Source organism: Dipodomys ordii, unplaced genomic scaffold (assembly GCF_000151885.1).
Source record: "Dipodomys ordii isolate 6190 unplaced genomic scaffold, Dord_2.0 Scaffold128, whole genome shotgun sequence".
In the NCBI taxonomy this organism is placed as follows: domain Eukaryota; kingdom Metazoa; phylum Chordata; class Mammalia; order Rodentia; family Heteromyidae; genus Dipodomys; species Dipodomys ordii.
In genome coordinates, this window is record NW_012267344.1 from 826658 (window position 1) to 851062 (window position 24405).

Genomic DNA, 24405 nt, shown 5'->3' on the forward strand with positions numbered 1-24405 from the left:
GCTGTAGCTCAAGTGGTAGAGCGCTCGCCTTGAGCTGAAGAGCTGAGGGACAGCGCCCAGGCCCAGAGTTCAAGCCCCATGACCGACAAAAATAAATAAATAAATAAAAGAGCTAAAGGTGATGGTTGGTTGGACTTAGGAAGATCTCCGCGTGGACGGCCGTGGCTGTGAGGACTACCGTTGTGTGGAGGTGGAAACGGATGTGGTGTCCAACACCAGCGGGTCTGCCAGGATCAAGCTGGTAAGTGCTGAGGCGTTCCTGTCCAGGAGGAGAGAGGTTGGGTCAGCCCTAGGGAACCCTCTATGAGATCTCCCCCCCCCTCCTGTATGAATTTCCCCTGGAGAGTTCCATGATCCAAGCCAAATTCACAGTGTTGTGCCAGAACTCGGGGGCTGCTCATCTCCAAACACCACATTCTAAGGTCCCGACACCGGGACCTTCAGTGGAGAAATGGAGGGGCCACTGGTTCCTGGTTGCCAGCGCTGATTGAGTGAGTGAGGACCTTTCTTCTATATGTCTGCAGGGCCACACAGACATCCTGGTGGGAGTGAAAGCAGAAATGGGGACACCGAAGCTGGAGAGACCGGATGAAGGCTACCTGGAGTTCTTTGTTGACTGGTCAGTACCGGGAAAATGGTTTTAAAGAGAGACGATTTAAAAGATGGAAGATTCAGAAAGGGACTTCTGATTTCCTGTAGAGTACTCCTATTTTGCATTTAATCATTCAGTTATCAGCGGGGGTCTGGTGGCTTACCCCCTGTAATCCTAGCTACTCAGGATGCTGAGATCTGAGTATCACAGTTCAAAGCCAGCCTAGGCAGGGAAATCCGTGAGACTCCTCTGGAGGTAGAGGTATAGCTCAGAGGTAGAGCACCAGCCTTGAGTGACAAAGCCAAGCCACAGCATGAGATAATTCCACCATTGAAAAACAAAACAAAAAACCAATTCATTTAGTTTACCCATTTTTCTCCTTTGTGCCAGGTACTAGGACTGCCTACCATTGTCTTGGACATCTGGCCTTGCTAGGCCTTACTTTCCCTGTCTAAGGAAGACATTCCACAGCCAGGTAGCACAGTGTTATGAGGGTCACATGACAAGATAGGGGTTGTGGTGCTTTGAAAATGTATCATACACGGATACATAGGATTCATTGGGTTATAAGTGCCCCATTACTTTTCCTGCTCAAACTCTGCAGAAAACTGCTTATGTATTGCTTGCCAAATGAGGCTCAGGGTCAGCCAAGCAGCCTGACATTCCAAGGAGGTGATTCCCAGGCGGGCAGCAAGGGTGTTGGCAAGAGTCTAGCCAGCCCTGGACTACAAGGTCATTTCCTTTTCTTGCTAGCTGTTGGATCTCAGGCTGTATAGTCAGCCTCTCTGTGCCTAAATGTCTTTATCCTAACAATGCAGATAATAACTGTGGTAATAACAGAGGAAGTTGAGGCAGAGTGGACAAACAGATGGCTATTAGCTATCTCCCAAGAAAGGTTTGAGGAATGTTACCTCTCTCCCCTTCTAGGGACTGGGGCTTTTACTGGTTTCTGGCTCCTCTCAGTGTCTACGTCTAGAACATATGTGTTGACAGCTGGTCTCCGTTGGCGCATATCAGGTGTTGGCATGTAGCACTGCTATTCCCGAGACCTCCCTTCACATTCAGAGATATGCCAGAGAAACTCCAAACTTATTACACGGCACTGTATTTGTGGCTGCAAAACAATATAGCAGTGGGAACACACCAGCTTCTCTGGGCCCTTTCTGCCCAGGAAAGTCCACTAGAGATTCAGCACCTCAGATTTTAGTGGCGACAAGTCCCATAGGCATTTTCTGTTTGCCACGTACAATTGCCACACTAAACCATGAAAAACATAAAACACAATCTGGGCCCAGTAGACTCCTGTCAGTTACTTTGGCCATGGAGCACTCAGAGATTGGTCCCTGATGCTAGCTGGGGCCAACCTCACAATTAACTCTCTGCTCCTGTCTCTATGACAGCCCTTTTCTCCACAGAGGCAAACCCATTTTCATACAGTAAGTTCATCTTCGCTTTAGGGCCTGGGTACTGTGCCTGAGCTTCTTTTGCTCAAGGCTAGCACTCTACCACTTTAGCTACAGTGACACTTCTAGCTTTTTCTGAGTAGGTTCTTGAAGATAAGAGTCTCATTGACTTTCTTGCCTGGGCTGGCTTCAAACCATGATCTTCAGATCTCAGCTTCCTAAGTAGCTATGATTACAGGCATGAGCCACCAGTGCCCAGTCTTCTATTTATTTATTTTTGGGCTGGTCCTAGGGCTTGATCTCAGCCTGGATGCTGCTGTCCCTGAGCTTTTTTACTCAAGGCTAGCACTCTACCACTAGAGCCATAGCTCCACTTCTGGCTTTTGTGGTGCTTAATTAGAGATAAGAGTCTCACAGATTTTCCTTCCCCAGCTGGCTTTGAACGTCGATCTTCAGATCTCCGCCTCCTGAGTTGCTAGGACTTCAGGCATGAACCACCAATGCCCAGCTTAATTTGGATTTGTTTATTTGTTCTGATCCCTTAGTTCTTTTTTGCTCAAGGGTGAGCCACAGGTTCACTTCCAGCTTTTTCTGATTAGAGATTAGAATATCACAGACTTTTAAGGCTGGCTTCAAACCTTGATCCCTAAATCTCAGGCTCTTGAGTAGTTAGGATTACAGGCATGAGCCACAGCACCTGGCTAGCTAATTGATCTTTATAGTACTCCTGTGGGAGAAATGACACTGGAATTCATAGAAGAGAGACAACTTTCTCAGGCTCTCCATAGCCCAGAAGGTCAGTTCAGGGCTGTCTTACTTTGAATTTATACTGTCTTTCCTTCCTTCCTTCCTTCTTTTCTTTCTTTTGTCGTGGGGCTTGAACTCTGGGCCTGGGCGCTGTCCCTCAACTCTTCGGTTCAAGTCGAACACTCTAAACGCCACTTCTGGTTTTCTGGTGGCTTATTGGAAATAAAGAGTCTCACAGACTTTTCCTGCCCTCTATCCTCAGATCTCAGCCTCCTTAGTAGCTAGGATGACAGGCGTGAGCCACCGGTGCCCAGCATATACTCTATTTCATGCAACCTGCAATGTGTCAGAGGATACTGGGTTTGGAGGTCCAAAACCAATTCCAGTTCATCTTTCCAGCAAACAGTCTCTTTCTGCTCAGAGGCTCTCACCATCTGAGTTGTCCAGGGGGACTGGCCCATCCTTGAGAGTCAGTGTAGAAGCTAGTGACCTTGTTTGTGTCCCCAACTTAGACCACCATCCTTTGCTCCTGGAGGAAGCAGAATGCCTCTCCTGGCCTTGATCTGCCCACTTCAGTGCAAAGAACAGCCCCTGGGGTGCAGACACACTGTGCCAAGGACTGTAATTTGCTTTGCTCTGCTTCCCCTTCATTATCTTCTGCCTCATTCACCCTGGGCAGAACAAAGGTAGTCGGCTCAGACACACTAAAGAAAAGGCTGCACTTGAATGCGTGGTACTGGAGGTGTTTTATTTTGGCTCTGTGTCTGAACATGACCCTGGGCTAGCTGGTTGCTCTTCCTTCCTTCTTCATCCCAGCTATTAAAGCAGGTGACTATCTCTTCCCGAGATTTGGCTTCTAGAAGTGGCTTTCCTAGCTGGCCTGAGAGGCTGCTTGTTTCCTTCCTTTGTAGGGACCAAGCAAGGTCTAGGGAGTTCTCAATCCTCAAGGCTGCATACGTTGGCTTTTGTGTGTTTGTGCGTGTGGGTGCATGCCCATACATGCAGAGATACTGAGACCTTGAATTTGGGGCCTGGGTGCTATCTCTTAGCTTTTTTTGCTCAAGGCTGATGCTGTATCACTTGATCCACGGCTCTACTTCCAACTTTCTGGTGGTTCATTGGAGATAAGAGTCTCAGGTTTGTCTGCCTGGGGTGGCTTCAAACTATGATCCTCAGAATTCAACCTCCTAAGTGGTGTAAGATTACAGGTGTGAGCCATGCACACCCGACATCTTTTAAGTGGCTTGGTTAGTGTCAGTTTTGGAGGCAAACTCTCCAGGAGAGAGTCACAAACCCTTTTTCCTGCAGAAGTAGAACAGGCTGCCAAACACTCAGAACTTTACCTGAGACCTTTTTTTTTTTGTGGTTGGTCCTGGGGCTTGAACTCAGGGTCTGGGCACTGTCCCTGAGCTTTTCTGCTCAAGGCTAGCACTCTACCACTTCCAGGCACAGCTCTATTTCCAGTTTTCTGGTGGTTCACTGGAGATAAGAATCTCCCATACTTTACTGTGCTGGCTTTGAACCGAAATCCTCAGATCTCAGCCACCCAAAATGCTAGGATCACAGGCATAAGCCAACAGCACCTGGCGTCACCTACGTCTTAAAGGTGTAGCTCTTGATTGTACAAACCGACTGGTTCTTCTGTTGTTGCCCAGTAAAAAGGAAAGGCTTCTAGAGGAACAGCTATGGCCCCCAGCAGTACCATGACCTCCTGCCTGAGAGCTTGAGACACTCAACAGGGTCCATAGCTTGAAGACAGCTGCTACCCAAGGGGACAAAGTAATTGGTGTTAGAATGGGGTCCGTCCAGTCCCTCTGGGCCTAGTTTGATTTAATTCCTTAGCAGCAACTTCCAGGTCTTAATTATGCAAATTCCCAGTACTAGGGAAATCTCTACCAGCTAATTGCTTTCTTGCTGACTCTTTTCCCTTTGGGTTTTTTTGTTTTTGTCTCCATGAAATGATTACATTTATGTTGTTCTTAGGAATGTGGACTGTCTTGATATCTCGAAGCCCTGTGAAAAAGGTGCTGGCCTATTTGACCCTAAGTCCTGCTCCTGAGATACCGAGAAGTACTCTCACTAAACAGGACCTGGATGCAGATAATATAACCTCTCTCTGTATCTGTGGTTTGCTAGATAGGTGGAGGGTGTTTTCCACCTAAAGTCCAAAGGGAGATAGGGATGGAGTGAGCTGTGTGCTGCCCTGGGCTACCACTAGGTGGCGTGTGGTGGAGCCTGATTTTCTTTTTGGCCAGTCCTGGGCCTGTGCCCTGTCTCTGAGCTCCTTTTGCTCAAGGCTAGCGCTCTACCACTTGACCAACTACCACACCACTTTCAGCTTTTCTCTGTGATTAACTGGAGATAAGAGTCTCACAGACTTCCCTACACCGGCTTGCTTTGAACCACAATCCTCTGATCTCAGCCTCCTGAGTAGCTAGGACTACAGGTATGAGCTACCAGTATGAGCTACCAGTGCCTGCCAGGAGTCTGACGTTTTGTTTAGGATTAGTTTTACCTCTCTCAGAGGCTGCTGGTGGTGGTGGTGGTCGTGGGCCTTGAACTCAGAGCATGGGTGCTGACCCTGAGCAGTTTTTACCCAAGACTTGTTCTACCACTTTGAACCACAGCTCCACTTCTGGTTTTCAGGTGGTTCACTGGAGTTAAGAGTGTCACAGACTTTCCTGTCTGGGTTGGCTTCAAACTGTGATCGTCTATCTTGGCCTCCTGAGTAGCTTGGATTACAGGCATGAGCCACTAGCACCTGGGCTTGTTTTGGATTGTTTCTGCTTTTTTGCCTTTTTTTTAATTGTTATTTTTCTTTTCTTTTACTTTTTTCCTTGTAGGGCTTGAACTCAGGGCCTGGGCATTGTCCTTGAGCCTGTTTGTACTCAAGGCTAATGCTCTACCACATGACACACAGCGCCACTTCTGGTGTTTGAGTGGTTCATTGGAGAGAAGTGTCTCACGGGGACTCTTCTTCTGCCCAGGCTGGCTTTGAACCTCGATTCTCAGATCTCAGCCTCCTGAGTAGCTGACAGGTGTGAGCCACCGGCCTCAGCTTACTGTTACTTTTATTTCAGCTTTTTGGGGTTTTCTTGTTTTGGACAAGGGCTTACTAATACAATCTAGGTTGATGTCAGATTTACTGTACAGCCCAGGCTGGTCTCAGACTTTCCAATCTCTTACTTCTGCTGGCATTACATGTGTGCATCAGAGACTTTTTAACTTAGTTTCACTCATAGATGTTTTAGGGTCTAGCATGCATCACAATCCTTTTTTTTTTTTTTTTTCAGTGACAGTCCTGGGGCTTGAACTGAAGGCCTGAGTGTTGTCCCTGGGCTTCTTTTCCACACGGCAAGTGCCATAGTTCTACTTCTGGCTTTTTCTGAGTTTACTGGCGGTAAAGAGTCTCACAGACTTTCCTGCCCATGCTACTAGCTTTGAACTGCCAGTCTCAGAGTTTCTCAGGGGCTGGGATTACAGGCACAAACAACTGGTCCCCAGTCGAACCAGTCTTTGAAACTTACGTTGGTGGATGGAGCCACTAGTTACTGCTGCTGGAAGGGGCCCCATTCAAGCCTGAAGGGCTGGGGTGGGGACAAAGTAGAGAGGCAGTCTGCAGAAACCTCTAGAAGTGCCAGCTAAACTTCCAGAAACTTGGAAGAAGAGAGTGAAAGGTTCAGAATGTACTACGGTTCCTGTATTCATTTATAAGGAATCTCCTTATGCACAGAGGAATGAATCCACCTTGGGTAGGTAACTCTAACTTGGGGAGGGATGAACTGGCTCCAAGTTAGCCCTGTCTGGGGAGCTAGCTAAGTCACTCTTCCTGCTGTACCCTGGCCTGTTTGTGAGGCTGCCTCCATTTTTTTTCAGGCTGGATTGATTACAAGAAAGCAACAATGGGCCTAGTATTTAGTCTTATTCCAGGTAGATCAGAGATATGGCCTTGATCTCCGCCTACTCCACCTTAACCCAGCTTGGTGCCAAGTAGGGGGTGGGGGTGGGGAGAAATGAGTCAGGAGGGTGGGGAGGGTTGGAGAACCGGGAGGAACAGTGTCCTGACTTCATCCAACCCAGCAAGCTGTTTTTCACACAGTTTTGGATGAGTCATGTTTTTTGGGTGTTTTTTTTTAAAAAAATTAAGGCTCAGTATTGCTTTGGTAATAATTAAGTGCAGAAAGCACTTGCTTTTATGCCCAAAAAAGCCACACCCCTCCTGAAAGGGTCTGAGTAGGGAGCCAGGATTACTAGTCTGTTTCTCTTTCTCCTCTCTTTTTTTTTTTCTTGTCTGTTATAGAGCTTGAACTCAGGGCCTGGACACTATCCCTGAGCTCTTTCAATCAAGGCTAGCACTCTTACCACTTTGAGCCACAGTGCTACTTCTGGTTTTCTGGTGGTTCATTGGAGATAAGAGTCTCACAGACTTCTTGTCCAGGATGGCTTTGAACCGGGATCCTCAGATCTCAGCCTCCTGAGTAGCTAGGATGACAGGCATGAGCTACCAGTGCCCAGCCTCTTTCTCTCTCTCCTTTCTTTTCTCCCTCTCTCTCCCACACATACACCATTACACACACTTGATCTCAGAACCTGAGCCCTGTTCCTTGTTTGTTCAAAGCTAGCTAGTGTTCTACCACTTGAGCCACAGCTCCACTACTGGCTTTTGGTGATTCATTGGAGATAGCAGTCTCCTGGACTTTGCTGCTTGGGTTGGCTTTGAACCATGATCCCCACATCTCAGCCTCCTGAGTAGAGAGGATTACAGGTATGAGGCACCAAGCTTTTTTATCTCATTTGGCAGTTTTTGTTGACTACATTTGTGGCCTGGTAAAAGTCCATTATGAGAATTCATTAACTTGAGGCAGAGGTAAGCCTAAGGAAAAGCTGAGCTGGCTGATGTTAGACGACAAGTCAGATACATGGAAGCGCCGGTTCAGGAGACAGTGCAGGGAAGCCTAGCAGGGAAAGTACAGTCTTCCAGGCTAGCAACTTAGCTCCCCATGCGCTGATCAAGTGGCCTGGGACCAGTTACATAATCTGCGGCCTCAGTTTTCCTTACTTCCAACAGGATCAATCAGAGGCCGACATCTGGCTCTCTTCTGGATTTCATGTCACGTAAATCATCCCAGGAAAGTTCATATACCATGGTTCTGCTATTAAAACCTAGGCATGAAGCTGGGAGCTAGTGGCTCATGCCGGTCTTCCTAGCTACTCAGGAGGCTGAGATCTGAGGATCGCAGTTCACAGCCAGCTGGGTGGGAAAGTCCATGAGACTCTTTTCTTCAGTAAGCCACTAAAAAGTTGGAAGTGGAGCTGTGGCTCAAGTGGTAAAGTGCTAGCCTTGAGGGGAAGGAAAAAAAAAGCTTAGGGACAGGGCCTCAGCCCTGAGTTCAAGCCTTAGGATCAGCACGAGTGCGCGTGCACATACATGCACACACACACACACACATACAATAAATAAAAGTAGGTATCCTGTGCTTAGTATGACAACTCTGTAAGCCAGACTTCAGATTCTGAGCCTCTGGGAGAAGAGGGTCTATATACTGAAGGTAAGAGTTCATTATTACCAGCTGAGGCATGTGTGCCCATAGCAGTCTCGTTTCTTTTTTGGCTAAAAATGGCTTCTGATAACACTTGCCAGTCACACACAGATCCAACGCGGCGCTGGGATATTGTGTATGTGTAGAAGCTCACCAATGGGAAATAACCATCTTTTTCTCCTTCCAGTGACTTAATCCCAAATGCTTCACCCCAATGCTTCCTGCTGTGGGAGGCCAGACTCTATCCCTGAGCTACCCCCAAGCCCTCGGGGACTTTCCTTACAGCACCAGACTCTTCCACATTCCTCAGGGAAACCAGAATAAAGCCTGGCCATGCTGATGTTTACATCTGGAAAGCTTTCAGTTAGATGTTTTTGTTGTGGGGCTGTGTGTGCTGGTACTTGAGACTTGAACTCAGGACCTGAGCATTGGCCCATAGCTTTTTTACTCAAGGCTGGTGCTGTATCACTTGAGCTATGGGTCCACTTCCGGCTTTTTGAGTAGTTTAGTAGAGATCAGAGTCTCAGACTTCCTGCCCAGGCTGACTTCGAATGAACTCCGATCCTCAGTTCTCAGCCTCCTGCGTATCTTGGATGATAGGTGCGAGCACTCAGCTCATGTCGCTTTGCAATTTCCTGTTCTGTGTAGTTCAGCCAACGCCACCCCTGAATTTGAAGGTCGAGGTGGGGACGACCTTGGCACGGAGATTGCCAACACTCTCTACCGGACCTTTAACAATAAGAGCAGCGTGGACCTGAAGGCGCTCTGCATCAGCCCCCGGGAGCATTGCTGGGTGCTTTACGTGGATGTGCTGGTAAGTGTCCTGCTATTAGACCAGCCACACTGCACCTTTGCTGGGGTCCACCTGGCCTGCTTTCTTCCCTCTGCTTTTCCCTCTTCCCATGGATCTTAGCACCTCCAGCATGAGTTTTACCCGAGAAAAAATGGTCTCCTGTTTTGTCTGAGTGTGTATGCATACATGTGCACGCGTACCAGTTTTGGGACTTGAACTTAAGGCCTAGGCACTGTCCTTGATCTTTATTTTCTCAAGGCTGGTGCTCTACTGTTTGAGCCACAGCTATATTCCTGGCTTATTTGGTGGTTCATTAGAGCTAAAGAGTCACAGATTTTCCTGCCCAGGCTGGCTTTGAACTGTGTTACCCAGATGTCAGCCTCCTGAATAGCTAGGTTGTCAGGCAAGAGTCACTGGTGCCCAGCTGCCTTGGATCCTTACATTTATTTTCTCTATAGGTACTCAGCATTAATTAGGAATCTGTCGTAGAGAGGTCGTCCTAACAGTAATAAATTGATCCTTGGTTTTTCTTCCCCCTCTCTCCCCCCTTAGCTGCTAGAATGCGGAGGAAACTTGTTTGATGCCATTTCTATTGCTGTGAAGGCTGCTCTCTTCAACACAAGGTAAAATCTTCCTGGACACAGCCCCAAGGGCCCTACAGAGAACTGACTGTGGAACACAGGACATTTCTATTGCTGTAAAATAGGAAGCCAGGCAATGGTGGAAATCGGACAGTCATAGTCTGAGGCTGACACAGGCATGTGGGTGTTATGTGTTGGTCCTAGGGCTTGAACTCAGGGCCTAAGTGCTGTTTCTAAGCTTTTTTGCTCAAGGCCAGTAGTCTACTACTTGAGCCATGGTTCTACTTCTTGCTTTTTGGTGGTTTGTTGGAGATACAGAGTCTCACCTGCCCAAGCTGCCTTCAAACCACAATCTTTACCCTCCTGAATAGCTAGGATTACACGCATGAGCTACCTGTGCTGGTCTCTAAAGCAGAGTTCACCGGGAGCCAGTTTCTACCAGAGGATGATAATTTTTTTTAAGTTGTTGAGCGCTGGTGGCTCATGCCTGTCATCCTAGCTACTCGGGAGGCTGAGCTCTGAGGATTGAGGTTCAAAGCCAGCCTGGGCAGGAAAAGTCTTGTGAGACTCTGATCTCCAATGCGCCACCCGAAATAGGAAGTGGCACTGTAGTTCAAGTGGTAGAGCGCTTAGCCTTGAGCTGAAGAGCTGAGGGACAGCGCCCAGGCCCAGACAGAGTTCAAGCCCCACGACCAACGAGCTGTTCCTCTTCCCTGTAATTGAGCTCTTCATTGTGTTTCTGCTTCCAGAATACCAAGGGTTCATGTCTTGATGGATGAAGAGGGTTCCAAGGACATCGAACTGTCTGATGACCCTTATGACTGCATCCGACTGGGCGTGGAGAACGTCCCCTGCATCGTCACCCTGTGCAAGGTGCAGGCTTGTCCTCGGGGGCTTCTCCTCCGCTTCAGATGGGGGCTCCTCCAGCCTCCGCCCGTGTGGACTGCTTCATAGGCTGAGCAGTCACCCTTAGGAGATCTGAGGGAGAAAGTGGGTGCCAGACCTTGACCTGTGTGGATCTCCCTGCCGCACCCTCAGTGGGGTGAACCTGGGTGTGCATTTCCCTCCCTCCCTCCCCCCCTTACCCACCCCCACGAGTCGTGTGCCATCCTGACCCTGCAGATCGGCTGCCGGCACGTGGTGGATGCCAGCCTACAGGAGGAAGCCTGCTCCCTGGCCAGCCTGCTGCTGTCCGTGACCAGCAAGGGAGCGGTGACGTGCATGAGGAAAGTGGGGAAGGGCAGTCTGGACCCCGAGAGCATCTTTGAGATGATGGAGGTAAGGGGGGGGCGGGGCAGGGGGCTTTAGGAAAGAGCTGATAGGCTGGATGTCTGCTGACCTAGCCCAGGAGGCGGGGCCAAAGGAGGGTGGGGCCTGGACTGGAGGTAGCCCCTGGTTGGCTGCTTCCTGTCCCTTACAGGGAGAGTGGAGGGGTGGGGAGCATGTCCCAGGTTGGCAGAGTAGTGGGGAGGGGGCATCTCAGGAGTCAGATGAAGTGGTTGGCGTATCCCCTGGCTCAAGCTCTCAGCAGCACCCCAGTACTTGAGCAGGTTTGCTTCACTTTTGTACCTGGGGCTAGAAGCCCCTGTAGGGCCTTGGGCTTTTCCAGGCCTTCATCCCACACATGCCCCTCAGCCTTCTCTCTGAACTGCCTGGAGCAGTCAGGTGGATCTGGTTCATTTTTCTCAGGTCATCACGGTATCACCATGTCCAGAGGGATTGTGGAGTAGCTCTGGGGCCATCGGATAGGTCCAGGGGACTGGCTATGCCGGGCGCTGGCGGCTCGCGCCTGTCATCCCAGCTACTCTGGAGGCTGAGACCTGAGGGTCACGGTTCAAAGCCAGCCCGGGCAGGAAAGTCCATGAGACTCTTCTCTCCAATGAACCACCAGAAAACCAGCAGTGGAGCTATGGCTCTTGTGGTAGGGTGCCAACCTTGAGAGAAAAAGCTAGGGTTCCCCACTCGGGCCCTGAGTTCAAGCTCCAGTATCACACCAATAGAACCAGAAAAAAGAGCCAGGTTCAGTAGCTCGTGCCTGTCATCCTCGGGAGGCTGAGATCTGAGGTTTGTGGTTCAAAGCCAGCCTGGGCAGGAAAGTCTTAGCTCCAAAAAAAAAAATAAAAGTCAGAAATGGAGCTATGACTCAAGTGGAACAGTGCCCAGACCCTGAACTCAAACCTCGGCATAAGCACCACCAAAGAAGGGAGGGGAGGGGAATTTTAAAAAAATAACAAAAACATTTGAAAGGTGGGATGCATCTGGTATTGGGAGTGGCAGGCTGGCTGGCAGGAGGGGAGCTTGCCCTGTCAGAGTGCGCGCGCCTCACGATTAAATCAGCCGTTTCCTCTCTCCACTCCCGTCCCATGCCGCAGACCGGCAAGCGTGTAGGCAAGGTACTGCACGCAGCTCTGCAGAGTATTCTACACAAGGAAGAAAGTCTGGGACCCAAGAGGCAAAAAGTGGGGTTCCTCGGGTGACTGGCCTCTCGCCCCTTCAACCCTCGACTTCATGGTTTACTCTCTTACTGAAACTGAAGTTTGTATATATGTTTTTTTCTTCATTGTTATACCTGCAGACAACATTTATACATGCAAAATTAAATTTATTGTCTGGTCTGGTCTGGTCTGACTGGAGTCCTTCAGCTGTCCTGGTGCTGTTTGATTTGGGACTCAGCAAGGGAGAAGAGGGGACCATGGGCTTCCACAGGCCAGAGTCCAAAACACTTGCAGCAAGCAAGCACTGCATTAATGATTAGGAGATCCCAGCTTCTCCAGAGGCTGAGATCTGAGGACCAAGGTTCGAAGGCAGCCCAGTCAGGAAAGTCTGTGAGCCTCTTATCTCCCATTAATCACTAAAAACTGGAAGTGGTGCTGTGGCTCAAAGTGGTAGAGCACTAGCCTTGAGCATAAGAGTACAGGGACAGTGCCCAGGCCCTGAGTTCAAGCCCTGCAACTGACCAAAAAAAAAAAAAAAAAAGGAAATGGAAATGGATCTGTGGCTCAAGCAGTAGAATGCTAGCCTTGAGCACAAAAGTCCAGGCTCTGAGTTCAAGCCCCAGGAGCAGCAACCAAAAACAATTAGAACTGTTCATTGGACCTTATGTATTCTCCCTCGCTGGCCAGCCTTCCCCCATCCTGCGTGGAAGAGAGCCACATGGAGCTCTTCTGGGTCAGGGCCCTTGCAGCCATGTTGGTCCTTCGCCAACCTCTCTTATCACTCTTGTGAAATTGCTTGTGTGCTACAACCACTCCCTGGCGTTACATAAGCCTGTGTGTTCTATCAACATGATTAGCTTTAGCTGCTTGAGAGGAGCCGTCATCCATTGTCCGCAGCTTTCATACTCTTGGGACAGGAGGTCGGCTGCTCTGCTCACTGTGCAGAATTCAGTCTTTATGGATAGGGCCTCACACTTCAAGGGCCCTGGGGAAGAAACTGATTCATGATGGAGCTTCAGCCAGGGCATCTTCATGCTGCAGTTACTCAGACAAATGAGGCGACGTAACAGGAATTTAGCATCTAATAGAGCACACTGTAAGCAGAAGACTCCACAGGCCACATCTGCAGGGCCTGGTGTGAGGGTCTCCAGCATGACATGCCTGTCCTGTCTCTGAAGAGGAGGCCCAGATTGAATAAAACTTAGAAGCCTTTGGTTTTTGTTTTATTTTTGCCAGTCCTGGGTCTTGAACTCAAGGCCTGGGCACTGTCCCTGAGCTTTTGCTCAAGGCTAGCACTCTACCACTTGAGCCACAGTGCCACCTCTGGGTTTTCTGTTTCTGTGGTACTAAAGAATCGAACCCCGGGCTTCATGCATGCTAGGCAAGCACTCGACTACTGAGCCACCTTCCCAGCCCAAGCCTTCGTTTTTAAGGCTTGATTTCAGTGGGTGGTCATTTTGAGATATGTGTGAAATGGCTCAGCTGTATTTTGCTTGCTTGTTTGCTCTGTGTGTGTGTGTGTGTGTGTGTGTGCACGCGCGCACACATGCGCATCTGCACACGCGTGCACGCATGTATGCTGGTCCTGGAGCTTGAACTCAGGGCCTGAGCACTGTCCCTGAGCTGCTTTTTACTCAAGGCTAATGCTCTACCACTTTGACCTACAGCTCCACTTCTGGTTTTCTGGTGGTTCACTGGAGATAAGAGCCTCATGGACTTACCTGCCTGGGCTGGCTTTGAACCACAATCCTCAGATCTCAGCCTCCTGAGTAGCTGGGATTATAGGCATTAGCTACCAGTGCTCAACATCATTGTCTTTTGTGTCCTTTATATAAACATTTCAAGAAAGCAACATCAACAGGTGCTGGTGCCTCATGCCTGGGATTGTAACTACTTAGGAGGCTGAGATCTAAGGATTGTAATTCAAAGCCCAGCTGAGCAGGAAAGTCCAAAAGACTTATTTCCAATTGAGCATGCGCACACAAATCCAGGAGTGGTACTGTAGCTCAAAGTGGTAGAGTGCCAGCCTTGAGCAAAAATGCTCAGGGACAGGGTCAGCACCTGGCCTCAGTTTGAGCTCTTTGACTTGCACGCACATGTACGTACACACACACACACACACACACACTTACTTAGAAATTACATTGTGTCTTTTGAGCCTTCTTCCTTTAATTGTTCTGCCTCTAAAGGCTTTGTTAGGATCATTCTTTGGGCCCAGGGAATTGTAATGATACCCTGGTGGGTAGATGTTAGCTACAGACATTTCCTGGAAATAATCTACTCTCCTGGCTAGAATTACCCTTGCCAGCTGCTGTGGCTGGTCAAGGCCACTAGGATAGTGCCAGTGGGAAATCTAGAACCAGAAAGATGGACGGACACTGGTGGCTCACACCTACAATCCTACCTACTCAGGAGGCTGAGAATGGAGGATCAAGTTTGGAGTCAGCTGGGGTAGGGAAGTCTGGGAGACTCTTATCTGCAATTAGTGGTGTTTCCTCAAAGGATTCCAGAATTGGAGCTGTGGCTCAAGTGGTAGAGCACCATCCTTAAGCACAAAAGTTCAGGGACAGCACCGAGGTTCTGAGTTCAAGCCCCAGGATAGACACACACACACACACAGTGACATCACAGCTTGTCACCAGGTCTGTGGAAGTTGACTATAGTTGACTGCAATATTGGAATGCAACCAGCCAGAGAAAACTGGGGATCGACAGGCCTCACACTTGCCAGGCAGGCTCCCTACCACTTGAACCACACTCCACACTCCAGTCCTTACTGTTTATTTTTCAGATGGGGAGGGGGAATCTTGTTTTTGTTCAGGTGGTCCTGGAATGTGATCCTCCTATCTGTGGCTTAGGTTACAGATGTGGAACACTCTACCTGGCTTCTTGAGATGGGGTCTTGCAAACATTTGCAATGAAGGGAGGGGTGGGCTGGCCTCCAACCGCAAACCTCCTAAAAACTCTGCCTCCTACACAGCTGGGATTACTGTGCTAACTACACCCAGCAAGAAGAACATTCATTTTTCATCTGCCTTACCCACCCAGAGTTCCAGGAAGGCACTCTTCATTAGGTTATGTAATGGTCAGGCCCCACATTGTCTCAGAAGACCCAGCTGTGAACACAAAGCTGTCCCCCACTCTGAAGGTGGAGTTCAGGGTCGTTCAGGGGCCTTGCTAGGCCTCTGCTTCCTGCCCAGGGCCCACACCCTTGGCACCTTCCTTCCCAGTGCACGGAGCCAGCCAGGCCAGACTCCTCCCCCTGGGGCTGCACAACAGGCCCCTCCCTGAGCCTGAAGAAAGAGGCTTGCAGATTTCGAGAAGGCAGGGGAAAGCTGACACCATGGTATGGTCCGGTATTTTCTCCCCCACCCTTTTTTTTTTTTTTTTTTTGGTGCCAGTCCTGGGGTTCGAACTCAGAGCCTGAACCCTTAGCTTTTATTGAACAAGGCTGGTGGTGCTCTACCACTTGAGCCTCCTCTATCTCCAGCTTTCTGGTGAGTCCTTGGAGACAAGAAGCTCATGGACTTTCCTGCCCAGGCTGGCTTCGAACCATGATCCTCAGATCTCAGCCTCCTGAGATTCCAGCTGAGGCTTCTCTTGTAATGAACAAGTCATTTGTAGCCTAACTGATCAGGCAGGGAGAGACGTCCAGCATTCTGTCTTCTTTTTTTTATTTTCCAGTTGTGGGGCCTGAACTCTGGGTCTGGGCTGCTGTCCCTGAGCTCTTCAGCTCAAGGTGAGTGCTCTACCACGTGAGCCACAGAGCCACTTCTGGTTTTCCGGTGGTTCATTGGAGATAAGAGTCTCACGAACTTTCCTGCCCAGGGTTGGCTTTGAACCTCGATTCTCAGATCTCAGCCTCCTGGGTAGCTAGGATGACATGCTTGAGCCTCCAGCGCCTGGCCAGCACTCTGTCTTTTAATGTCTGGGTAGCTTGAGCAAGGCTTCTCACCTCCTTGAGCCTCAGTTTCCTTCAAATGGGAGATGTTCCTTCTTAGCCCATGTGGTTTGAGGCCTTCCCGATGCATCCATCTGCCTGACAGACATGAGCTGTGAGCTGAGACTATTTGGAATTTCCCAGAATCCTCAAGACTTCTGACCATCTGATTCCCTTTAGTAGGCAGGGTGGGTGTTCCTTGCTCTGTGGCTCCCAAACTTTCCTCCCCCCCCCCTTCTTTTTGGCATGCCTGCCAAAAAAAGTCTGGCCTGGCTGGCTCCGTGCCCTGGGAAGGAAGGTGCCAAGGGTGTGGGCCCTGGGCAGGAAGCAGAGGCCTAGCAAGGCCCCTGAACGACCCTGAGCTCCACCTCTCGGTGTGGGACAGGGTTTTGTACTCAGCCTGCAGCTAAGCCTTGATTTCCCTGGACAGGAGTCCTGGTGGCTGCTGCTTCTCAAACATACAGCCTGGGCCCCAGCTGCCAGTGCTTTCCAGAGCAATCCACAGTCCCTGCTTTTCACGGAATGGAGCTCTGGGGAGCCTATCTGCTCCTCTGCTTCTTCTACCTCCTGACTCCCGTCACGGCCGAGTCACCAACTCCCAAGGTCAAGAAGGCTGCTGGGGCCAAGAAAGGTAAGTTGGGGCTCAGGGCTTCTCCCCCATCTTCCTGTAGAACCTCATCCTGTTCCTTTTTTTTTTGGCCAGTCATGGGGCTTGAACTCAGGGCCTGGGCACTGCCTCTAAGCTTCTTTTGTGCAAGGCTAGTGCTCTGCCCCCTTGAACCACAGCCCCACTTCTGGCTTTTTCTGTTGACGTGGCACTGAGGACTCGAACCCAGGGCTTCATGCATGCAAGGCAAGCGTTCTACCACTAAGCCACCTTCCCAGCCCACCTGCTCCTTGTCTGTGGAATTTTTTTTTCTTTCTGTTGTGGGGCTTGAGCTCAGGACCTAGGCTTTGTCCCTGAGTTCTTTTTGCTCAAGGCTAGTGCTCTACCACTTTCAGCCACAGCACCACTTCCAGATTTTAGGTGGTTCATTAAAGAGTCTCACAGTCTTTTTATACCCAAGCTGGCTTTGAACCATGATCCTCAGATCTCAGCCTCCAGAGTAGCTAGAATTATAGGCATGAGCCATCAGCTTTGTCTGTGGGATCTTAAGTACTTCATAGCAAGGGTGTTTGGCAGAATGGTTCAGAATCACTGACTCTTCCAGTTGGGAACAACCTTCCAGATCATCTAAACTAACATCTGCCCCCCCCCACTACCAAACTCTTTAATATCTTAAAGAAATGTGGCTAAGCACCTGCCTAGCAAGCACAAAGTGCAGCATTCAAGCCTGGGCGACGGAAAAAATGTATCAATCCTTTGACTTAACAGTCTGGAAATGTTCAAAGGCCAACAGGAGGCGCTCTAAGGCTTTGTGCCTTGTGATCTCAATCTTAAGTTTTCTCTGCTGTGATCTTCTGGTGGTTGGTGGTAGTCGTGGGACTTGAACTCAAGGCCTGGGCCCTTTCCTAGAGCTTTTGCACTCAAGGCTAGCAATCTACCACTTTGAGCCACAGATCCATTTTCTTTTTTTGTTATTTGGAAATGAGTCTCATGGTTTTTCCTGTTCAGGCTAGCTTTGAACCTTGATCCTCAGATCTCAGCCTCCTGAGTAGCTAGTAAGAGAGGTGTGGCTTGCTGTGTGTATTTTATTTATTTTGTCAGTGATGGGGCTTGAACTCTAGGCCTGGGCACTGTCCTTAAGCTCTTCTGCTCAAATCTAGCATTCTACCACTCTGAGCCGCAAATCCACTTCCAATATTCTGGTGGTTCCTTAGAGAGAAGAGTCTCATGGACTTTCCTGCTCGGGTTGGCTTTCAACTTCGATCCCCAGATCAAGGATGTCACCCCCTGGGGCTCAGAGGTAGAGGGAACAATTCAATGGCCTGAGAGCAGGGAATGAAGCAGAGAAGACAGAGTATCAGAGCCAAAATCACAACACAGGAAAAGAAGGGAGAGGGGGAGCTACAGGGCTTCTGGGGCTCCCTGGTGTCTAACTGAAGTTCATGAAAATACTGATAGAGAAAAACAGTCTTGGGGCTGGGAAGGTGGCTCAGTGGTAGAGCGCTTGCCTTGCATGCCTGAGGCCCTGGGTTCGATTCCTCAGCACCACATAAGCAAAAAGAAAAAAAATAGAGAAAAACAGTCTTCTACCTCCACTTTTGAGCAGCTGGGATTACAGGAGTGAGCCACTGTTCCAATCAAATAACCAAAAATTGTGTGTGTGTGTGTGTGTGTGTGTGTACGTGCCAGCTCTGGAGCTTGAAGTCAGGGCATTGGCACTGTCCCTTAGCTGTTTTGGGGAGCAAAGGTAATAACACCCCACGGTGCAGATGAGAGAAGGAGGTTGAACAATTTCCCTAGCAATTTTCCCATATTTGTGGGACCTGGGAAACACATACAAGTACCTACATTCTGCCACTCATAGCCCAGGCTGGAATCCTTGCCCTGCTGGTCTGGTCTGTCCTTCCAACGTAGGGAAGTGGCCCTTGCTCTGGGTCTCAAATGATGCCCCCCCCTCCCCAGCCTTGTGATCCTGTTTTCCAGGGCTCTTATTTAGGAGCTGATGGGGTGGCTGTACCCCAATTCCATGAAGCTCCCCCATCTTTTCCAACAATCCTGATGAGTACAAGAGTGAGGGAGTAACCCCCTCTCCCCATCCCCCAACACACAGGAATGGAGTTAGGAGCAGTGTAACACTAGCAAAGGCACATCGAGATATTATTAAGGGGACCCCTTTCCCTGTACCCCTTTGGGGTTCTTTGAAAAGTCTTACTGCTCAGTCCCTGGCTCCCATGGACTCTCCAACATGAATGTCTCTGTCTCTACCACTGCCTGATTCCATCCTAGATGTGATGGGCCCAAAAATGTTTGAGGAATTCAAGAGCCGCTTGGACAGCCTTGCCCAGGAGGTGGCGCTGTTGAAGGAGCAACAAGCTCTGCAGACAGGTGAGTGTTGTAAACTTCTGGTCAAAGAGCCCACCAGGGACAATCGATGGCTTCTGGCCTCCAGCTGGTGACAGGCCCAGACCTGTCAGGCCAGGTCACCAGGTTTATGGGCCTGTCTCCCCCATTCCCAGACCGTGCATAAGACCCAGGCTTGGTTACGGCTAAGTGGTGTGTTGGGACATTGTCCCCCAAAAGACCAAGGTCAGGATCAAAGATGACCAACCAAAAAGGAACTGCAGCTCCAGAATCCAGCATTTAGGGGCACATAAGCCTGATTTTCCCCCTTTTAAAACCTATCTGCTAGCCGGGCGCTGGCGACTCACACCTGCGATCCTAGCTCCTCAGGAGGCTGGGAGAGGAGGATGGCGGTTCAAAGCCAGCCTGGGCAGGAAAGTCCAAGACACTCTTGTATCCAATTATTCCCCAGAGCTGGAAGTGGACCTGTAGTTCAAAGTGGTAGGGTGCTAACCTAAGAGGGGGAAAAAAAATCTTAGGGACAGCCACCAGGCCCTGAGTTCAAACCTCAAGACAAAACATATAGTTAGGTAGACGGGATAGATAATCAAACCTTGGTCTTGACCTATCTTTGGGCAGACCCAAGGTAGCATAGGATGAGGGATGTGAAATTGTGGTTAGGGGACTGCTCATCCTGGGGGGGGGGGGAGCCACGGTGGGTCAGCACCTGTCTGAAGTTGGGGGGGGGTGGGGGGGTGTCTGTTACCAGGGATGAAGCAGAATGGGAGTGAGGAGGGTGGGCTTGCCCCTGATCAGGGTGTGGCTGGTAGAGAAACCTTCGATCACGGCTATTTCTCCCCCCGACCCCCTTCCCCACCCCACCCCCCGCACCCCGCCACCCCAGTCTGCCTGAAGGGCACCAAGGTGCACATGAAGTGCTTTCTGGCCTTCAGCCAGGCCAAGACCTTCCACGAGGCGAGCGAGGACTGCATCTCGCGCGGGGGCACCCTGGCCGCCCCGCAGGCGGGCTCCGAGAACGACGCCCTGTACGAGTACGCGCGCCAGAGCCTGGGCGGCGAGGCCGAGGTCTGGCTAGGCCTCAACGACATGGCGCACGAAGGCGCCTGGGTGGACATGACCGGAGGACACATCACTTACAAGAACTGGGAGACGGAGATCACGGCGCAACCCGACGGCGGCAAGGCCGAGAACTGCGCCGCCCTGGCCGGGGCCGCCAACGGCAAATGGTTCGACAAGCGCTGCCGCGACCAGCTGCCTTACGTCTGTCAGTTCGCCATCGTGTAGTTCCGGTGCTTGGGGTGGGTGGGTGGGGATGAGGGGCGGGTCACTGGGTGGGACCAGAGAAGGAGGGACCAATGGGAAGCTCTGAGGGGCGGGACTTTCAGAACGACTGGGCGGAGAGGGCAGGGGGAAGCTGGTGGGAGGTACCCGGGAGGGGCGTGGCCGTAAGAGGGGCGTGGCCACAGTGGGGGGGAAAGGGTGGGGCCTCGGGAGGTAGGAACCCGTGGGAAGACTTTGGGGGCGGAGCTTTCGGGGCTGGGGCGTGGTCAGAGGCCTGAGGGGCGGGGCCGTGGGAGGAAGTGGATCCCTGAGGCTGGAGGAGGCCTAGAGGCCCAAGGAGGGAGGAGGGTCCTGAAGTCTGAGAAGAAGGACCAGGGCCCAGGGAGGATGGGGGGGGGGGGGGGGGGGGACTGGGCTGTTCATGATCATGTTGGGATCCCTTGGATTCCCCTTGTTTGCAAATAAAGTTGTTGTAGAGTGGCTGAAGTCTGTGCAGGGTTTTGGAGAGGCAGGGAGAAGATTCCACAATGCTGAGGAAGAGGAGGAAGGAAAGTAATCTGGCCCTGCAGACAGGAAAAGGGTCCAAGAAGGGGCTTGGGGAGAGAGGGGAGCGTTCATCCTGGGGCTTGAACTCAGGACCTGGGCTCTGTCGCTTAGCCTTATTCACTCCAGGCTAGATTCCGTCCGCCACGTGAGCCATCGCTTCGCTTCCGGCTTTTCAATGGTTCATTGGAGAGAAAAATGTCTCAGCAGGACTTTCCTGCTCTGACTGGCCTTGAACCACAATCCTCAGAGCTCAACCTCCTGAAATAGCTAGGATCCGATTCACTCATGTTTTCTCTTTTTCTTTGCTGAAGGTCCGTCCAGTGGTGATGGCCTTGTGCCCCCTAAATACTTAAGTGTGTGTGTTTCCTGGAAACAAGGCTCTGTTCCTTACCTCCCACAGCACATTGATCAAGGGGCAGGAAATTCACATTGATAACAATATGGCTGATTAAGCTGCAAGCTTCTCTTTATAGAATTCGCTTTCATCTGCTGGAGGCTTATCACGTGCTCTCCCTGTCTCCACTTCCAGAAGAGAGGGAGCACCTACTCCGCTCCTGCTGGGGGTTTCATTTCTGAGGTTCATGGGCCTGCTGTGGGGGTTTTATGCTCCTGCCTCCGGAAGCTAGGTGGTCTACCTTCATCTTCACACTCAGCTGATCTAGAAGCCAAATATGACAGTCACTGGTACTGCCAGGGTGGTATGTCTCCTCTCTTCATCCTCACCCATTGTCACTGAGGTAATCAAATTGCCAGTTTAATCTGTTGTCCACCTTTATTGTTTTTAATCGGTCATGGGGCTTGAACTCCGGGCCTGGGCTTGATTCCTGAGCTCTTTTGCTCAAGGCTAATGCTCTACCACTTTGAACCACAGCACTACTTCTGGTTTTCTGGTGGTTCACTGGAGATAAGAGTCTCAAGGAGCTGGGTGCCAGTGGCTCACGCCTGTCATCCAAGCTACTCAGGAGGCTGGCTGAGATCGGAGGTTCATGGTTCAAAGCCAGCCCAGGCAGGAAAAGCTGTGAAACTCTTATCTCCAGTAAACCACTAGAAAACCGGAGGTGGCATTGTGGCTCAAGTGGTAGAAAACTAGCCTGGAGCTGAAGAGCTGAGGGACAGTACTCAGGCCCAGAGTTCAAGCCCCATGACTGACAAGGCTAGCACTCTACCATTTGAGCCACAGCTCCACTTTCAGCTTTCTTTTTTGGGTAGTTAATTGGAAATAAGAATCTTACAGACTTTCCTGCTTGGGCTGTCTTTGAACTTGGATCCTCAGATCTCAGCCTCCTGAGTAGCTAGGATGACAAGGAGTGAGCCACGGGCACTGGCTGGTTTTCATTGTATCTTGGCTTTCGTGAGGTATCATTGATAGCAGTTTGATTGGCTGGGGCAGGCAGTTTGTAAGCCATGGGCATACTTCATGCTGGTCTATTCTCACAGGAAGCCAATCCATAGAATTCCTCGTTCAAATCCATGTCTTCTAGCTCAGTTCTGGACCCTTCCAACTGCCCCTCAGCCTTCTTAGAAGGACAGAAGTGCCTGGGGTAGGAGTGGGGGACATTCTAAAAGTGTGAATGGCTACGTTCCTGAGAATATCCAAGGCTCTTTATGTGAGCAAGGGGTAGAAAAGCAGCCACTTGGACAGCCTGAAGACAGGCATTACCTGCTTCCGGCAGCAGGTGGCGATATGGGAAAGAAAAATCATTCCCATCTTTTATCAGCCACTAATGCTTGCTCCCACTTAGATTTGAGATCTGTGGCCAACTCCCATCTTTTTTTCTTTTTGCCATTCCTGGAGCTTGAACTCAGGGCTTGAGCGCTGTCTCTGAGCTTTTGTACTCAAGATTATAGCACTCTACCGCTTTGAGCCACAACTCCACTTCTAGCTCTTTGTGGTTTATCGGAGATAAGTCTTTTGGACTTTCTTGACTGGGCTGGCTTTGAACCATGAGCTTCAGATCTCAGTCTTCTGAGTGGCTAGAATGACAGATGTAAGCCACTGGTAAGCCCAGCATCTCTCCTATCTTTTGAGATGAGGTCTCTGTGTTTCCAGGTTAACCCTAATGTCGTGGGGTTATTTTGTTTGTTTGGTGCTATTCCTGGAGCTTGAAACCAGGACCTGGGTGCTATCCCTGAGCTTTTTGTGCTCAAGGCTATGTTCTACCACTTGAGCCACAGCTCCACTTCTGGCTTTTTGGAAGGTAAGAGTCTTTATTGGAGATAAGAGCCTCATGTACTTTTCCTGCTCTGAGTTCAAGCCCCAGTACCAGCACAAAAGCAACAACAACAAAAACAAGGAAAATTTTAAAAAATCCCAAAACATTCACCTGGGCACTGGTGGCTCACTAAAATCCTAGCTACTCAGGAGGCCAAGATCACAGTTCAAAGCCAGCCTAGGCAGGAAAGTCCATGAGACTCTTATCTCCAATGAATCACCAAAAAGCCAGAAGTGGAGCTGTGGCTGAAATAGTAAGGTGCTAGCCTTGAGCAAGAAAAGAAAAAAAAAAGGCTCAAGAACAGCATTTAGGCCGAGTTCAAGCACACACACACACACAAAAACACACACACATACACACAGACACAGACACACACACACACCAAACGAAAGTATGAATTCAAGTCCCAGCACACCCTGCCCACACACAGCAAAACAAAAACTGGCTTCTACACTGGGTGGTAGCAAATGAATCGAGAAGTTTGAGTCCAAGTGCAGCTTTCCGTAGGATAAGCCAAGGAAAGGGTGAATAAGACAGCAACAAACATCTCCCGTGGGGAGCATGTCATGAGAAATGGCCAGAGAAAGCCAGGCACTGGTGGCTCACTCCAGTCATCCTAGCTACTCAGGAGGCTGAGATCTGAGGATCAGGGTTCGAAGTCAGCCTGAGCAAGAAAAGTCCTGGTGTGACTCTTACCTTCAATGAAACACCAGAAATCTGCAAGTGGTGCTGTGGCTCAAAGTGGTAGAGTACTCGCCTTGAGCAAAAACAAACAAACAAACAAACTCAGGACAGCCCTGAGTTCAAGTCCCACAGCTGACAAAAAAAAAAAAAGAAGAAAAAGAATAATGGTCATAGAACCGAGGACTCTAAAGAACAGGAAACCATAAGAGCATTCAAATAATCCAATCCACAGTTGATTTGTAAATCTGTTTATTTAAAAAAGCATAGGAAACAAACAAAAGGCTAGCTAAAAATATGTACATTCAATAAATTATTTCCAGCTAAGTATTGGTGACCCATAGGAACCGATTCTCTAAGATGGACTGATAGATTTAGGATCTCGGTTGACTGTCCCCCTCTGAACACTGGCCACAGCATCAGAGATGCATCACGCTGAGCTGGACTGGCTTACATTTATGCCAATGAACACAGATGCTGGTGGCTCCCGCCTGTCATCCTAGCTACTCAGGAGGCTGAGATCTGAGGATCACAGTTCAAAGCCAGCCCGGGTAGGAAAGTCCATGACAACTCTTATCTCCAATAAGCCACTCAGAAAACTGGAAATGGCGCTGTGGCTCAAGTGGTAGAATGCTAGCCTTGTGCAAAAAAAAAAAAAAAACGAAAACAAAAAAGCTCAGGGACAG

At 50.0% G+C, this 24405-nt stretch overlaps 2 protein-coding genes across 2 annotated transcripts in view; both read left to right on the top strand.

The window, feature by feature from the left end:
* The window catches only part of Exosc7 (exosome component 7), an 18964-nt gene extending 6708 nt beyond the window's left edge, over positions 1-12256 (top strand). The window contains exons 2-8 of the mRNA XM_013030217.1: positions 140-241; positions 525-619; positions 8931-9096; positions 9628-9698; positions 10406-10529; positions 10779-10934; positions 12029-12256. Coding sequence (XP_012885671.1) covers positions 140-241; positions 525-619; positions 8931-9096; positions 9628-9698; positions 10406-10529; positions 10779-10934; positions 12029-12133 — 819 coding nt within the window. The 3' untranslated portion in view covers positions 12134-12256. The remainder of the gene's footprint in view (positions 1-139; positions 242-524; positions 620-8930; positions 9097-9627; positions 9699-10405; positions 10530-10778; positions 10935-12028) is intronic.
* A 4128-nt stretch (positions 12257-16384) lies between these two features.
* Positions 16385-20313, top strand: Clec3b (C-type lectin domain family 3, member B). The gene is made up of 3 exons (XM_013030262.1): positions 16385-16661; positions 18924-19022; positions 19882-20313. The coding sequence occupies exons 1-3, from the start codon at positions 16553-16555 to the stop codon at positions 20280-20282; spliced, it is 609 nt and encodes a 202-aa protein (XP_012885716.1). The 5' UTR covers positions 16385-16552; the 3' UTR covers positions 20283-20313.
* Positions 20314-24405: the final 4092 nt, after the last annotated feature.

Coding starts and splice junctions, on each gene's coding strand:
- Clec3b (XM_013030262.1), top strand. CDS start 16,553: ATGGAGCTCTGGGGAGCCTATCTGCTCCTCTGCTTCTTCTACCTCCTG. Junction 16,662..18,923: donor GGCTGCTGGGGCCAAGAAAG/GTAAGTTGGGGC, acceptor ATTCCATCCTAG/ATGTGATGGGCCCAAAAATG. Junction 19,023..19,881: donor GCAACAAGCTCTGCAGACAG/GTGAGTGTTGTA, acceptor CCGCCACCCCAG/TCTGCCTGAAGGGCACCAAG.